General features: G+C 39.1%; 1 protein-coding gene across 10 annotated transcripts in view; it reads right to left on the reverse strand.

The window, feature by feature from the left end:
- The window catches only part of LOC131237412 (DExH-box ATP-dependent RNA helicase DExH7, chloroplastic), a 186,558-nt gene extending 170,223 nt beyond the window's left edge, over window positions 1-16,335 (reverse strand). For 7 of the 10 annotated variants that reach the window (XR_009167227.1, XR_009167230.1, XR_009167226.1 and 4 more), the window contains exons 1-3: window positions 15,896-16,335; window positions 12,863-12,968; window positions 7,033-7,229 (exon numbers count right to left, since the gene is read on the reverse strand). Coding sequence is in view for 5 of the 10 variants with exons in the window: in XM_058235151.1 (XP_058091134.1) it covers window positions 7,033-7,229; window positions 12,863-12,968; window positions 15,896-16,204 (612 nt within the window). In the remaining 5 variants the exon portion in view is untranslated. The remainder of the gene's footprint in view (window positions 1-7,032; window positions 7,230-12,862; window positions 12,969-15,895) is intronic. The other 3 variants (XM_058235149.1, XM_058235148.1, XM_058235152.1) reach the window with 2 other exon arrangements.
- Window positions 16,336-16,708: the final 373 nt, after the last annotated feature.

Genomic DNA, 16,708 nt, shown 5'->3' on the forward strand with positions numbered 1-16,708 from the left:
ACGTAACGGTAACGGTACGCACCGTTACCCGATTCGGGGCCGAAACGGCCGATTCCAATTTTTGTACCCGTGCCGATACGGGCGTAACGGCCGATACGGGCGTAACGGTCACCCGTAACGGTCAGCCCCGTAACGGTCGAAAAACGGCCATTTTTTTTTGCATTTTAAGGTCCGTTTTTTATGTTTTTTCGAAACTTCTTGCTTCCAAACTCCTTCTCACTCCTTCTACTGCTAATTTCGACCAACCTTGGCTGGATATTTGAGGAAAAAAACACATTATATTGGCGGATTTTGTTGAATCAAAGCTTGGTGGGCCATTTTTCATAAATTTGTCAAAAATAGGTATTTATACTTTTTTTAATATGTTTTGCTGTTTTAATTATCTCATATGATGTGTTAATTATAGTAGAACATGTTAATATGCATTTTACAGATTTGGGGTGCCATTTAATATTTTTTTAATATTTTTTTCTATTTACGCATGAATTTTGCCCCTTTTTTTTAAAATTCAAAAAATCAATTTTTAATAATTGTTTTGCTGTTTTAATCACTCCATATGATGTGTTAATCATAGTAGAACATGTTAATGTGCATTTTACAGATTTGGGGACCCATTTTATATTTTTTAAATATTTTTTTCTATTTACGCATGAATTTTGCCCCTTTTTTTTAAAATTCAAAAAATCAATTTTTAATGATTGTTTTGCTGTTTTAATCACTCCATATGATGTGTTAATCATAGTAGAACATGTTAATGTGCATTTTACAGATTTGGGGTCCCTTTTTATATTTTTTAAATATTTTTTTCTATTTACGCATGAATTTTGCCCCTTTTTTTTAAAATTCAAAAAATCAATTTTTAATGATTGTTTTGCTGTTTTAATCACTCCATATGATGTGTTAATCATAGTATAACATGTTAATGTGCATTTTACAGATTTGGGGTCCCATTTTATATTTTTTAAATATTTTTTTCTATTTACGCATGAATTTTGCCCCTTTTTTTTAAAATTCGAAAAATCAATTTTTAATGATTGTTTTGCTGTTTTAATCACTCCATATGATGTGTTAATCATAGTAGAACATCTTAATATGCATTTTACAGATTTGGGGTGCCATTTTATATTTTTTAAATATTTTTTTCTATTTACGCATGAATTTTGCCCCTTTTTTTAAAAATTCGAAAAATCAATTTTTAATGGTTGTATTACTGTTTTAATCATGCCATATGATGTGTTAATCATAGTAGAATATGTTAATGTGCATTTGACAGATTTGGGGTGCCATTTTATAATTTTTTAATATTTTTTTCTATTTACGCATTAATTATGGCCCTTCTTTTTTAAATTTAAAAAATAATTTTTTAATGATTGTTTTACTGTTTTAATCATGCCATGTGATATGTTAATCATAGTAGAACATGTTAATGTGTATTTTACAGATTTGGGGTGTTATTTTATAATTTTTTTCTATTTTCGAATTAGTGACTTTATGTTTTTATTTGCTTATATTGGACAGGTTTTGCCTTGGAGCTTCTTAAGGTTTAGTTAGAATATAAAATCATCTTTATTAACATAGGTCATACACTCATACTCAAATCTAATTATCTAGTGTCTACCTAAGCCTAAAGAAATGTCTGGATCTGGCCAACAACAAGTAAGTGATGATGTTGGATGGCAACATTGTGAGAGGGTTGGTGGTACTAGGCACCAAATGAAGTGCAAGTATTGTGATAGACTAGTGACTAGTGGAATTACCCGTCTCAAACAACATTTGGCACATCAAAAGGGTCAAGTTGCGCCATGTAGTAGAGTACCGAAAGAGATAATGCTTTTAATGCAAGCTAGTCTGGATGAGTCGAAGGGTAAACGTGCTGCTGTACAAAAGAAGAAAGATGATATTTTGGATGCAGCTCGACAGGAAGTGTTTGGTCCTGAATATATGGGCATTCGTGATGAAAATATTATTGATTCTGACGAAGATTCAGATCGAGAACTTACTATAGCTAGGAGAGAGAGCTTGCGTCTAGCTCGTGAAGAGGAAGAACGTCGCCGCATGTTTGGCACGCATGGGTCAGTGCGTGATACAGGGGGGGGAGTGGGAGTGCAACTGGAAGTGCAATTGCTTCTGCAGGTGGGGGTGGGGGTGGGAGTGGGGGGGGTAGGTTTGGTGGGTTACGACGTATGTTTGAGAGCCGACGACAGACATCTTCACATGATGCCCCTATACGTTTGGATGAAGAAGTAAATGAGCCTAGGAGACCCTCTATTGATCCAATCCTATTTAGAAAAGAATCAACTAAACAAAAAAAGATAAAACAAATGTGGAGTAGAACTTCCGTTGAAAAATTAGGTAGAGCAGCAGCAAAGTTATTTATACATGCCAACATACCTCCTAACGCAGCCAATTCTCCATATTGGCAGGTGGTAATTGATGCAGCAGCAGAAGCAGGTGAAGGAATAAAAGCTCCCACGGCTAAGGAGATTAGGGGGAAATGGACAGATGCAGAGTATGCGGATGTGAAAGCATACGTGGCTACCTTTAAACCTGTATGGCAAGCCAGAGGATGCACAATCATGTGTGATGGTTGGACTGGCCCAACCAAACGCAGCATGATCAACTTCATGGTATACTGCCACTTAGGAACTATATACCACAAGTCAATTGATGCCTCAGAGGCAACAAAAAATTCTACTTATATTAATGGACTAATGGATAAAGTTGTGGACGAGATTGGAGAGGAGAATATAGTGCAGATTGTGACAGATAATGAAGCAACATATAAGCTTGCAGGACATATGTTGATGGATAAGAGAAAACATCTTTTTTTGTCACCATGTGCTGCCCATTGTATTGATCTTATATTGGAAGATATTGGGAAGAAGAAGAATGTTAAGAAAATGGTCGAAAGGGCAAGGGAAGTGACGACGTTTATGTACAACCATAATCAAGTAGTTGCAATAATGAGAAAGTTTACGAAAGGACGAGAGTTGTTGAGGCCTGCGGCGACTAGATTCGCAACAAACTTTATAGCATTAGAGAGTTTATTCCAGCATAGAGAAGAGTTGAGTGAGATGTTCGCTTCCCGAGAATGGCTCAACACAAAACATGGGAAGAAGACATCAGGAATACCGGTCGAAGTTGTGAACACCATACGGGACAACAAATATTGGAAGAAGGTCAAGGCGATCCTAAAGGTGATGGAGCCACTAATGAGGGTACTCCGTCTTGTTGAATCCGATGAAGCACCTACCATAGGCTTCCTATATGATGCCATGGATAAGGTAAAGCTTGCAATTCAACGTGATTGTAGAAGTTGGCAGACTTATTGGAAGATGATCGATAAGAGATGGACAAACCAACTCCATCACGATCTTCATGCAGCAGGTTACTACCTAAATCCTAGGTATAGATATGCCCAATCATTTGTTGCGGATGATGAAGTTCGTGTCGGGCTAAAAAATGTGATAAAGAGATTAGAGCCTGACTTAGATCTGCAAATAAAGGCATTAAATGAATTAGATACATTTGGAAATCGCCTTGGTAGCTTTGGAGATGCTCTTGCACAGCATGCAGTATCTAGATTGCAACCAGCCGAATGGTGGATTAATTTCGGAGAGAGTACAAAGGCTCTCCAAAAAATTGCAGTAAAAGTTTTGAGCCAGACAACATCTTCCTCTAGCTGCGAAAGGAATTGGAGTTGTTTTGCGCTCATTCATTCAAAGAATAGGAATAGATTGCAGGCTAGAACATTAGATAGACTTGTCTTCATGCACTACAATATAAAACTACGAATGCGACGACATCATAAGAGCATTACAGCTACTGATGACGGAGACTACTGTCCAATAAACTTGGATAATATTTATGATGAGGATGACCCACTTCTACCTTGGTTGGAAACAAGGGAAAAACAAATTGAAGAGGATAGTGAAGAATTGGAAATTGATGACCCAGAAATACGCAGAGCGCAACAAGAGAGTCGTGCAGATGTGTTGGACCAAGTAAGAGGGGCAGCGTTTATGCCACGTACAGATACGGCTCAAGATCAACAAAAGAGTACGAGCAGTGGTAGCGTGACCGTGTCGGATGAAGACGATGACCCCCCTGCCCCTGGTGCTGGCACTTCTGGTGTTGCTCAGTGCCCTATACAGCCGTCTACAGATCACGATGTCGATGAACAGCGATGAGGTGGTACACGAGGTCGGACTTATGAGTGTACCGAGTCACGATACAGCCAGCAGGAGGTGGGTACATCTAGTGGTGCACCGGGTCCGAGAGGTTCGGAACATCAGCAGGCTCATGGTCTTGGTTATTATGATGGATATTCTTATGGTGAATTGAATTATGATGGTTATACGAGCCTGCTCCATCACATTCATGTTGGAGTAGCCCTCCGATCAATATCCATATGATTATAGATATCCGGATCCAAATCCAAGTTACTCATCACAGCAGACGCACTCTCAATCTCAAGATTCTCAACGGCTGAGTATGGGCACCGATGGCTATTCGACGGCACCGGTGGATATCCTTATTCCGGTCGAGTCGTTGCCTAGTCGATCGGTCATCCTCTAGTTTCGTTGATCTAGTATTTCCTTAAGCACTGGATATTATGGATATGTAGCACCTACACCTATTGGATAGCCTCGGCCTGATGGTGACGATGACGATGATGTGGAGGTCGAGCAACCACAAAAAGCGGATTTTCATTTTGGTGGTGACTTGTGATTGTGACTTGTGAGTATATATTTGTGTTAAGGTAAGTATTTGTTGCAGCAGACTCACAACAGATTATTGCAAGAAGCCATGCACACACTTGACACTGCCGAACTTGTATTTAAAATAGCTCCCCCGACAACCAATCAAGTAATCCTTAATCAAGTTGCAGGGAGTATATCAGACACTACTAATTTTTTATTTTTTATTTTTTAATATTCTTGACTTGAGGATGACAAGTCATAGACAAGAATCTCACAGTCACGTGCATGGTGCACCACACTGCACAGGACCACAGGTATGTTCGAGAAATTCCTCAAAAATAATTGCAAACACCTGATGTAAGATATTTTCATTTTACATTCATTCTAATATATCTATCATTGATAGTAGATAGTTAGAAAATTAAATATATGAATTTTGTAGTCAAATTCAGGTTATCTGGTTCATAAATTCATCAGACAGTCCGATACAACTTCTCACCAAAGAGTGGACCGTTACACCACCATAAACATGTTCCAATTTATAAATGAATGCATATTTGGAATGCTTAGAATATTCTGGATTTAATCCATATTTTTTCATATTTTTTTGGCAAAAAAAAAATTTTGCGCCGTTACGGGCCGTTACGCCCCCGTATCCGTATTGGTTTTGGAGGACACCGTTACGCCAACCGATACCAATACGGGATACCTTGTCTATTGGTGCTACTCTCAAGTTTCCTCGAACACATTCATTCGTAATTCTATCCTTCCTTTTCTTGTCACTCATCCATCTCAACATCCTCATTTCCACTGCACTCATCCTATGAACACATTTTTCCTTGATTGCCCAACATTCTATCCCATAAAGCATGGCTGGTCTTATAGCTATCCTATAAAATTTCTCCTTCAGTTTCATTAGTATGCAGTGATCACAAAAAACTGAAGCACTGGAAGACTTGTGGCATGACAAATTGGTCAAACAACCCTGTAGTTGAGCTAGATCATCAAGGTTCTCTACGAGGTATTCTTGCTCACACTTTCGACATCATTATATCGAGGTCATTGGTGTTTCAAGTTGCATAATTACTTTCAATAACTACTTAAACTGGTCGTTTTTGCACCCAAAAAAAAAAAACATTCGGACATTGCTAGTATCAAGAAGAAGAAAAATAAAATAAAAAATCTGCCCATGGTTAGCTGGACATGGTGTGACTAATGGCCAACGGCAAAAATCTTACCATCGTACATCCACTATAGTGCTGCATCTGAATTGTCGAGTAAGACACTTGGTTTTTTTGGTCTTAGCAGGTTTACGCCTGGCCCAATTATTTCCCTGTTTCATGCTTAGAGTGGGGGCAAGCAAGAAAAGGGGAAAAAACTGTAGTATCTCTTTTTCCTGGAAGTGGCAAGGTCCATATGGAACAAGCGAAACAATTGTACTTCTAGCAACAGAAGTGTCTCCAGCTGGATAGCGCAGCTGGTAATGATGCCTGCTCTCCTAGGATATGTCCTGGGTTTGAGTCTAAACAAGGGTCTCCTGCAGGAATGGCACAGAACGTTTTGCACCCCTACACCTGAAATCTAATGAATCAAAAGAAAATCATCACCAGTGAGGTCATGTTCCAAAGGGCCAAGGGTAGAATTATTTCCTGCTGTTTCGGGCTTGGAATCTTTGCAGGTTGTTAAAGGGAAGCGGGGGAATTAGGCATATGTTATGGAACTTTGTGAGGGGTTTCTGAGATGATCCTTCACCATCCTTCATCTCCCAGGCTCATTTTCTTGTATGCTCTTTTGTTCAGTTTTAGTAAATCATTGTTACCATTCCAAAAAATATTATTAAAAAAAGAGGTGGAATGGAAGGTATTGGACTAAGATCATCTTCCTAGATCCTCCCTAGCTTTTTGTTAAATTTATTAGTATAGATGACTTAGATGATAGGTTAAGTTTATTTACTGTTCTAATTCTTTAAAACTTGACACTGACATCATAGCATTTTTCAGCCATTTGGGGTCGGCTTTCAAAAATTGCGTAGTACATTGAAATGGAAAGAGTAAAGCATCCAATACAATTGAGACGGAATTTTTATTTTTTTTAAAAAAAAAAAAACCCAGCTAAAACCAAGTCGACAGAGTTTCATTAGTCAGGGTTCCAAGTCAACCCCTCAAAAGCTGTGCATGGTCTGTGTAAGACGGAACAAGCAATACTGGTTTTGGTTACCAAGCAAGTCAGGCTCTGAAACCAAGTCTGGTCATTGATCAAGACTGCCATAAATAGATGGAGAATATCGTTAAGGAGAGAGAAAGGTCACTGAAAATTTTTTCCCATTTACCTCTTCCTGTTGTTGCACATATTGTCGTATCCAGTCCGCTTGTGATGGCTTCCCAAAATCCAGAGATTCATCATCTTGATGTCCTTTGATTCTAACAGACACTCCAGGCATTTGATCCTCAACTTCAGCTGATGGAATCCGCGAAGGAACCCAATCTTCTCGAGCAGCAGATATGATATTAATAGATCTTTCTGCCCCTGTGCAATAAGTAAAAAACCGAATAAATTTAACAAATAGCACATAGGCATAATTACATCATTGCACTCATGTGAATCTCAAGAGAGAATCAAATAAATAGGAAAATATCCTCAAGCACCACAAACAAAAACCCTTCACAACACCTAAAGTTCGCATGCATTCATGAGGGCATGGACAACCAAATGTTGATGGATCGGGCTGATGTACTTGCTCAAGAGTTTTGGGATGGATTAGAACATGGAAAGGGGCCCAAATATCTTCCATAATCGGCCAAATCCGTAGACCCATCAATGGACCACGCACTATGGCACCTGTGGTACACTTTTGGGTCCACAAAAGGATCTTTTGGTGGCATTTACTTTAAGTTAAGAATTTTAATTTATTTTTAGACAAAATTTTGTTTATTTTTGCTTTGCTTGTCTCACTCAAGTAAATAGGGGTATTTTCGTCATTTTCTGCAAAATAAAGAGCGCAGGGCTGAGATTATAACTTAAAAAAAGCGTGCAAAGCTGAGATTATAACATCTAGCCCATAGTTTATGCTTGATGTAAAGCCTATATTAGTGTTAGGGCTTCTCTTTTATTTTCCTTCATATAAAAACTCAGTAAACAGAAAATGTCCAGTAGCTTTTGGGATATTTCTCCTCTTGGGCATCAACCCTTCTCTAGGGCTTGCACAGGTGCATGTTTTCACATGTAGGGTGTATGATCTAAGCAATCGAAACTCGTGAGAGCTTTGATTATTCATTGGTTATTGCATTATTTCTCATTTCTTGTCAAGTGAAAGAATCTCTATTCTTGAATTGGGTATGTTTGGATATAATTTGGTTATATGGTTTCATATAACTATGCGGTTGACAATTCTCATTCATTAGCTACACCAGATTTGGTACCAGAGCCTCTGCTTCCATCAATTTTCATTCTTGCATGAGGTTCTTATTCTACAGTCATGCCGTGTAGAAATAAAGGCCGTGGTACACAAGGAATACACAGATCCAGTATAAGAGAGATTTGCCATGTTAGAGAGGCAAATGCAGACCATCTCCCAACAACTCGCTATGCTATTAGCATTTAGCAAGGAATGAACCACCAACTCAGGAAGAGAATGACGACAAGCAGAGTGGGAGTGACATTAATCTATTCCATCGTGAAGCTTCATTTATTGAGCTGCGACAAGCAAGAACGAAAACTATTATGACCGAAGTAAGGAGTTAGAAGTGAAGGGAAGCCCATGAATATCATGGTAGTATGCGCGGGGATGACTTCCTGACTGGGATTGATGCAATCGAAAGGATCTTTGATTATAAAAATGTGGATGAAGCAAAAAAAAAATGTGAAAATAATTGCCATGAAGTTGAACAGTAGACCTTCAGCGTGATGAGAACAGGTTAAGGTCACCCGAGAAAGGCACAGAAAGTCAAAGGTGAAAACATGGGAAAAGATGAAGTCTTTCATAAAAAAGGCATTTTTACCTATCGACTATGTGTAGTCTCTTTTCCGGCGATTACAGCATATCCAGCAAAGGGATAGGACCATAGAGGAGTATGCAAAAGAGTTCCATCATCTAGTGGCCCGGAATAATTTATCTGAGACCAAAGATCAATCGATTACTTATTTCGTGGATTGGTTGCAGCCCACTATTGAAAATCAATTGGGGATTCAGCCAATGTTTACCATTGCAGAAGCATGCAGGCAAGCCACTTTGGTTGAAAAGAGGAACAAAGCCAGGTATAGTCACATGGAAGCTTCTAATCAATCCACTGGTATTTGAGGTAGCAGTAGTAAGCCTGTAGGGAATTCTAGTAAAGCCAAAAAATGACATTCAAGCATCGAGGTCACGAGTTCGAGGGAACTAGAAATATGGTGTGATGTTAACGTCATTACGGGGCCGTAAAGGCCATTATGTAAATGATGGGGACATCACGCGCACACGCGCACTCACGCCGACCCCCCTACGCACGTACGTACGTAGGAGGACCCCACCATCGATCTGCCTCGATGACGACGTCCAGGGAGGGCCTCCTAGCTAGAAGTCAAGTTTTGGTTCAGAAAAGTAGCCCGATAGTCTAGAAAAGCCCACCATGGGATCTCATGATCGTGGCCCACTCATCGGATTGGTTTTATATTTTAGATTTTGCTTATTGTTATTATTTAGAACATCATGAACGCTTTAGATTTCCTTATTTGGTTTTTATTTTAGTTTACTTCATCGCCAAGTAATAGGTGTCGCACATGGTGCGAGTTTTTGGGTATGGGGTTCTCCTTATAAATAGGCACCCCTTGTAGTTCTTTTCATTTATTGAAGTTAATAAAAAATTCCTGCTTTATTTTTCTGCTCTCTTCGCGAGTTGTGGAAGAATTCAAAAGTGGGTGCGAAGCCCTCCCTTTTCAAAGGGCTAACTACCGTAGTGCAAAGCCACATCGATCCCAATTCACCCCCATCTTCCATCATCTTTTTTTCCATCTTCCCCCACCATCCGTACTTCCAATTTGTCCTTTTGTTGCATCAAATTTCTTCATTACAGCAAGTTTCCAGATTTCAGCCCGCAGGCGTGCTGAAACTTCGGCGGAGCACCACGCACAAACCGTACATCGGATTGAGCTGAGATTTGGGGGTTTTGGAGTCCATCCCTGGCCGACCAGGGCCAAGGTAGCTTTTTTCTGAATAGTGGACCCCACACACGTGCGGCCAGGATCACACGCACGTCCGTCTGGGCCATTGTTGTTGTCCACACGCGAAATCATCTTTTGGCTTAGGTTTTTATCCTCTTTTATCCTCTCATAGCCGTTTTTCATGAATCCTAACCCTAGATTACATGATCCTTAATTGATTTGCCCATTTTTATCACCTCAGGGTTCCTTGAATTGAAATTAGGAAATCCCTTGGATTAGGGACTGATTTTTATGCATGAGTAGTTGATTTTATTTCCCTTTGACATCGTTTGGATTATAATTTTTATTGGTCCAGTCCTAGCCTGTGTCGGCTTGGACCGGCATAGATTCCCCTTTTTAATTGAATGTTTGGATTTTCATGTGGGAGATGGAATTTTTGTGATTGTTTCTGAATTGGTAGGATCTAAGCCTGAAATCTTGCATATCATATTTAATTTTCCATGTCCTGCATCAGTAAAGGTAACATTGCCAACCGTTACACGTTACAAGGTCATAATGGCCATAACAGCCGTTATGGAAAAAAATGACACGTAACCGCCATTAAGGGCCCGTTACATCTCTTGTAAAGGTTATAACGGCCGCATAATGGTTAGTTATGGGGTAAATATAGGTTTTTCAGATTATTTTTTCCAATGTTACAGGGTAGATACAAGTTTTCAATTTTTCCCAATAAAAGAGAGAGAGAGAGACTGTAACGGCCGTCACGACCCGTATCATAAAGGTAACGGTGGTGACTAGTATGGCCACCATTACCGTTACGGAATACCTTGACTGGAAATAAAAAATGAGTCGTAGTGTACAATTAGTTATAGGTGACCATTCCTCACTTAAATTTTATGTTTGACAAATGTTGGTGTCTAACACTTAGGCAACACATATTAACAAGGTTGTTGGGACAATTCCTCAATTTATTTATTTGTTTGTTTTTTGCTGAAATTTGTATACTATCTAGAAGATATATGTATACTTATTTATCAAAATATGTTTTTTACGCTTCACAAATGAAATTTTGTATGTTACACAAATGTGTCACCCTGTCAAACTACCTATGGTACCCATCTCCAATAACTTGTGTCCATGTCAGACAACAACGAACATGTACAAGTCATAGGGCCTGTTTGCTAACGCTAAATTTTTACACTTAACGCGGAATTTGGAAAATGTTCCATGTTTAGTGGTGTTTGTTAATGCGGAAGAAGGAAAGCGATCCACCATTTTATGCCGAATTTTTTCCGTGATAGGAGTCTAGCTTAATGGGGAATCAAGAATGCCCTCCATGATTTATTTTTTTAATGCAAAATTGTCCTTTGCGACAAAGATTTTGTCCCTTGCGTTATACACATCCCAACTTTTAACATGGGGCACTTCTCTAAGCCCACCATGATTTATGTATTAGATCCACACCGTCTATCAACTTTTTTAGATCATTCTAAAGCATGATCCGAAAAAAGATGCACATCCAAAACTCAAGTCAACCACACCACATAAAGTAGTGGGACAGGAACAACTACCGTTAAAACCTTCCTGATGTCCACCGTGAATCTTATTTGCCATCAAATCTCTTTATAAGGTCACACAAACCTGGATGAAGGAAAAACACAAAAATCAGCTTGATCAGAGCCTTATGTGGCCCCAAGAAGTTTTCAATGATAGGCACCCAATTCCCACAGTTTCTTGTAGTGTAGCCCACTTAAGCCTTATATTTGCCTTGTTTTTTGTCTTAATTTCTAAAATAATATGAAAAAATGAATGGATGGTGTGAATAAAACATATATATCATGGTAGGCCCCACAAAACCCTTAATTGTCCATATTTAGGTAGATATTGGTGGGGTAGTACGCAATCCCCTCCCAGATTTGGGGTGCGAATTATGTGCAAATGCCTTTCGCAGGAAGTTCCTGCGCTGGAATCTTAGGTGGAGCCCACCGTTATGTTTGTGATAAATCTAATCTATTCATCTGTGTTTTAAGATCATTTTAGAACTCGAGACAAAAAATGAAAAGGATACAAGTCTTAAGTAGGCCACATTAAAAGAAAAGGTGGGGAGGAAAATTCCTATCGTCGAAACCTCCCCTAGGCCGACAGTGATGTTTACACGCCATCAATACGGTTCATAATGTCATTCCTAGTAAGATGAACTCAAACCACAAATATTAGCATGATTGAAAACTTTTGTGGCCCCACGAATATTTTAATTATGGGTGTCCAATCCTCACATTTTTGGCCTACTTGAGTACCGGATACAGCTCATTTTTAGCATTATGTCCTAAAATGATCTCACAAAACGGATGGACAGGGTGGATTTCACACAAACATCACAGTGGGCCCCACCTAGATTTCCAGAGATGAACTTCCTGGGAAAGGCTTTTCCATGAAATTTGGCTTACACCTGGGGCCTACTGTGATATATGTGACTACATCCATACCGTCCACCTATATTGAAAGCTTATTTTAGGTCAAGATCCAAAAAATAAATTAGCTTCAAGTCTTAGATGGACCTTTGTATAGGAAACAGTGGTGATTGACCATTTAAAAATTCTTTTGGGCCACAAAAGCTTTGGATCACGTTGATATTTATGTCATCTCTTCAACTAGCTATTTATTACCTTTTCAATAGGTTGGATGACAAATAAACATTTCAGCGAAATTCATTGAGTTTTTAAAGGTAGGGATTCAATCACAATTGCTTCATATGGGTAAATGTGTCAAATTAATATATTTCAAACATTTCATACGTTAGTTAACAAACAAGTTATTCTAGATTCACTATTACTTTTCCGACTTCAGATTCATATTTCAGATTCAAACTTTAGATTCAGATTTCAGATTTAACAAACAGGCCCATAATCTTGCTTTTCTGTGACAATGAACACACATCAGCTATCCTTGCAGCCCAAAGAGGTGCATTGAAGTATTTTGCAGTTAATCAAAGGCCAAGTCTCGGACGACATTTATGATACCTTCTTGCATAAGCATATTTGTTCCGCTTGAAAACTTCAAGGGAAGCTCATTCCCTGGAACGTTCAAGCATAACCAATCAAGAGCCGCCTCAAATGTAGCTCCATCCTATTCAATAAAAAGATATAGTTCTGCATTAGGCGCACAGGGGGAAACGACAATGACAAGAGTTGGTCAGAAATGACCCAATGTTGGAAACCAGTGGCAGTGCTTCTTTATTGGTAATGGAAAGCAGGCCCCATTTTCATTTGATTGTCTACGAGATGATCAGATTGAGGGGGTAGCAGAACTTCTTTAGTGGTGATGGGAGGTGGGACCTCAAGTTGCTTTTGTTGTTTAGAAATAGTTAGACCCACTTCCCAACACAAGTGTTGCAGTTCACTGTTAGCAATGTTTTCCTGTTGGTGCCTGACATCAGATCATTTCAAACAGCTAATTGAATGTGAATCAAAAATTATCAAAATTATCATTTCTGCCTATACAAATCGATATGAATGAAAGTAAATAAATTTTAAAAAATAAAAATAAGAAATGAGAGCAGAAAATTAAGGAATCTGATGCACCGGATGAAGCGCAAGGCTTAAAATAGACAAATTCATTCGTGATGGATTCCGATTGCAATAACTACAATGTAATTAACCAAAAATGAATATTGCATCATTTTTACGACTATAAAAACAAGTTGCCTCTCAATACGATTGCAATTGTTTTCTTTTGATAGCAACAAAATATCATTAGAAAAAACAAATGAGGAGATTGCATAAAATGAACAGTGTCCCGATATGCTAGTTAGTGCAAGTGGGACCCAAGGTTGGGAGACCCAATATGTTGATCTGCTAGGTCCCATCATGAATATGGATGTTATAGAACTACCCCAACTTCCTAACCTTTAATCAATGGCTCACAAAGACAATTAGGGCCTGTTTGGATGCCTGTAAGTTGGGTAAAATGCGACTTACAAGGAAGTCACTTACAGATGGTGTTTGGGGGAGGAAATTCACCTGTAAGTCACTTACAGGCAAATCTTCTAGGAAATTGCAGGGAGTTGGGGGTGACGAGTCACTTCCCTGTAAGTGACTTATAGACCCAACGTTCGGATTTTTGAAAAGAGGGGAAGGTGGAGAAATGCACCAACAACCTACTTGCAATCATCTCTCTCTCTCTCTCTCTCTCTCTCTCTCTCTCTCTCTCTCTCTCTCTCTCTCTCTCTCTCCAATTGTCATGCGCCTCTCTCTGGTTGCTTGGATTATAAGCTTCTTCTTTTTCTTGCTTTTGAATCGGGCCTGATTCAGTGAGGCCATGACAGTGCGGCCCACCTTATGTATTGATATATCCACACTGTCCTTCAGTTCTGCAATCTCGTTTTCGAGCTTAGGCCAAAAAAATGAGTCAAATCCAAATCTTAGGTGGGTCACATCACAGGAAACAGTGGTGATTGAACGTCCACCATTAAATACTACATAGGGCCCATCGTTATGTTTATTTGCCATCTAACCTGTTGACAAGGTCACACATACGTAGATGAAGGGAAAACGTAAATAAGCTTGATCCAAATCTTTTTTGGCCCACAAGAAATTCTATTAGTGGGCATTCAATTACCATTGTTTCTTGTGGTGTGGCCCTTCTGAGATTTGGATCTTTTTTTTTCCTTTTTCAGGCCATGCCTCATAGTGAACTAATGAAACATACATCAAGGCGGGTCCCATAGTCCAATCCATCACGGTGGACCATTGCTCTTTATATTTTTAAATTTTTTTTTCTAACTATTACCCATTAAGGTGGACTATTTTTATTTTATTAAACCATCTTGTGTGCGATCCCATAAGTGATACAATGATCAGGCTCTATTCAACCTTTCAGGATTGGCATTGAGTGAGAAAGCCGAGTTGCTTCCAACAATTTGAATCATATACAATCCAGCTCTATAAATGAGTTGTTATCAACATCTGATTCTGGAGTTCTGGCTGATCTAATGTCTTCAATGGCCTCGAAAGAATCCATAGTCTCTTTGTGGGATGTTTCTTTAGTATGTTGCACTATTTTCTAATAGTTGTTCTTCTTGTTGTAAATCCGGCAAAGAACCCAATCATCTATCTGCAACAAAAAGATTTCTCAATGAACCCAATTAAAATTTCTCATAATTTCCTTCCAATTCTTATATTGGGTTATTGCTCTATATTATAGGTATTTTGAATCCATGTGCGCACTTTTATGACCAACTTGATGATTGGTTTAGCCTAAGAATTGGCTTAAATATTTATCTAGATGGACCTAACAAATTTGTATATCTGGTGCCTAGTTTTTTTTATGTTATTATAACATTTTGGAATGATTCCCACGCTGAACTTGGTTCAATGTGAATATACAGCTTCTTACCTATAAGTAATTTACATGTTACCTTCTTTATAAAATAAAATAAAATTAAAATAATAATTTAAAAAAAAAAAAAAAACATGCAACACAATAAAAATTAATTAATTTATTTATTTATTTATTAAAAAAAAAAAAACTTACATGTTACCCGAACACAAAAACCAACTTACTTGTAAGTGATTTACAACCTACATCCAAACAGGATTACCTGTAAGTCACTTACAACTTAAAGAACTTACAGGCATCCAAACAGGCCCTTAAGGAAAAAACAACAGAAACTCTCAAAAAAAAAAAAAAAAAAAAAAACCAAAAAAAAAAAAAAAGAAAAGAAGAAAAGAATCAGATGTTGAATAGCTAGGATCTTATAATCTGGAATAATTACATGTGTCCACTGCCCATGGTGTAGCCGATCAGTTAACAGTTCTGATCGCCTGACTAGAGGGCCCATTTGTTCCAACTGCATACAACAGGACCTTATGATTTCTCTCCTGTTTTGAGTCTAGCTAAAAATGCAAGTAAACGCTTCAAATAAAATGGCAACTAATTGAACCTCGAGCAGTTCATTTTTCTCGTCTCAATTATCGCAATCGGACCAATCGTCTATCCAAACGCGCCTAGAACAAAATACTCTCGAATCATAGACGGCTGGAGCTCTTACTTACATTAAGTGCCGATAGCGACTGTTCTATCTGGTCGGCATTGAACCCTTCGCAGGAGAGCTTCTCATAGATGTTGCGGAGCTTCTTCGCCTTCTGAGATTTGGAGATGGTGGCATCAACGGGGGATGGAGAGGGAGCGGTGGGCCTGTCTGAGTTGAGTAAGAGCCGGCGGAGGCGGCGCTCATTCTCGGCAGATATTTGGAGTTTGGGAGTGGGTTTGGGATCTGCGGATTGAGATTTGGGCTTGGAAGAAGAAGAACCTTTCTGATTGGGATTCTGCTTCTTCTTCTGCGGCTGCTTCTTTGGGGCCATTGTTGCTGTTGTGGTAGAAGGTGGGACGTTCTCTCTCCCGCGTCTCTGAACGAAGGCCGCTGCCTTTTTGTAACGTGCGCTGATCGCTGCTCTCCTATGTCAGTTTTGAACCATTTTCATCGGACTCGGATTCGGTAGGGTCGGTAGGGACCCCTCCGATACCGAGTTATTAATACTGGTCGGTGTGGTGGTCCCCAACATGATGTATGTGTTTTATCCATGCCATGCATCCATTTTTACAGCTCATTTTAGGGCATGAGCCCAGAAATGAGGCAGATCTAGATCTTAGGTGGACCACATCATAAGAAACAGCGGCGATTGAACGCTTACCGTTAAAAACTTCCTAAGGCCCCTTTTGATGTTTATTTGCCATCCAACCTGTTGATTAGGTCACACAGACCTACATAAAAGGAAAACAGTAACATCAGCTTGATCGAAAACTTTCGTGGCCCGATAAGTTTTTAGTGTGGGCGTTCAATCACTTACGTTTTTCTTGTGGTGTGG

Source organism: Magnolia sinica, chromosome 2 (genome assembly GCF_029962835.1).
Source record: "Magnolia sinica isolate HGM2019 chromosome 2, MsV1, whole genome shotgun sequence".
Classification (NCBI taxonomy): Eukaryota; Viridiplantae; Streptophyta; class Magnoliopsida; order Magnoliales; family Magnoliaceae; genus Magnolia; species Magnolia sinica.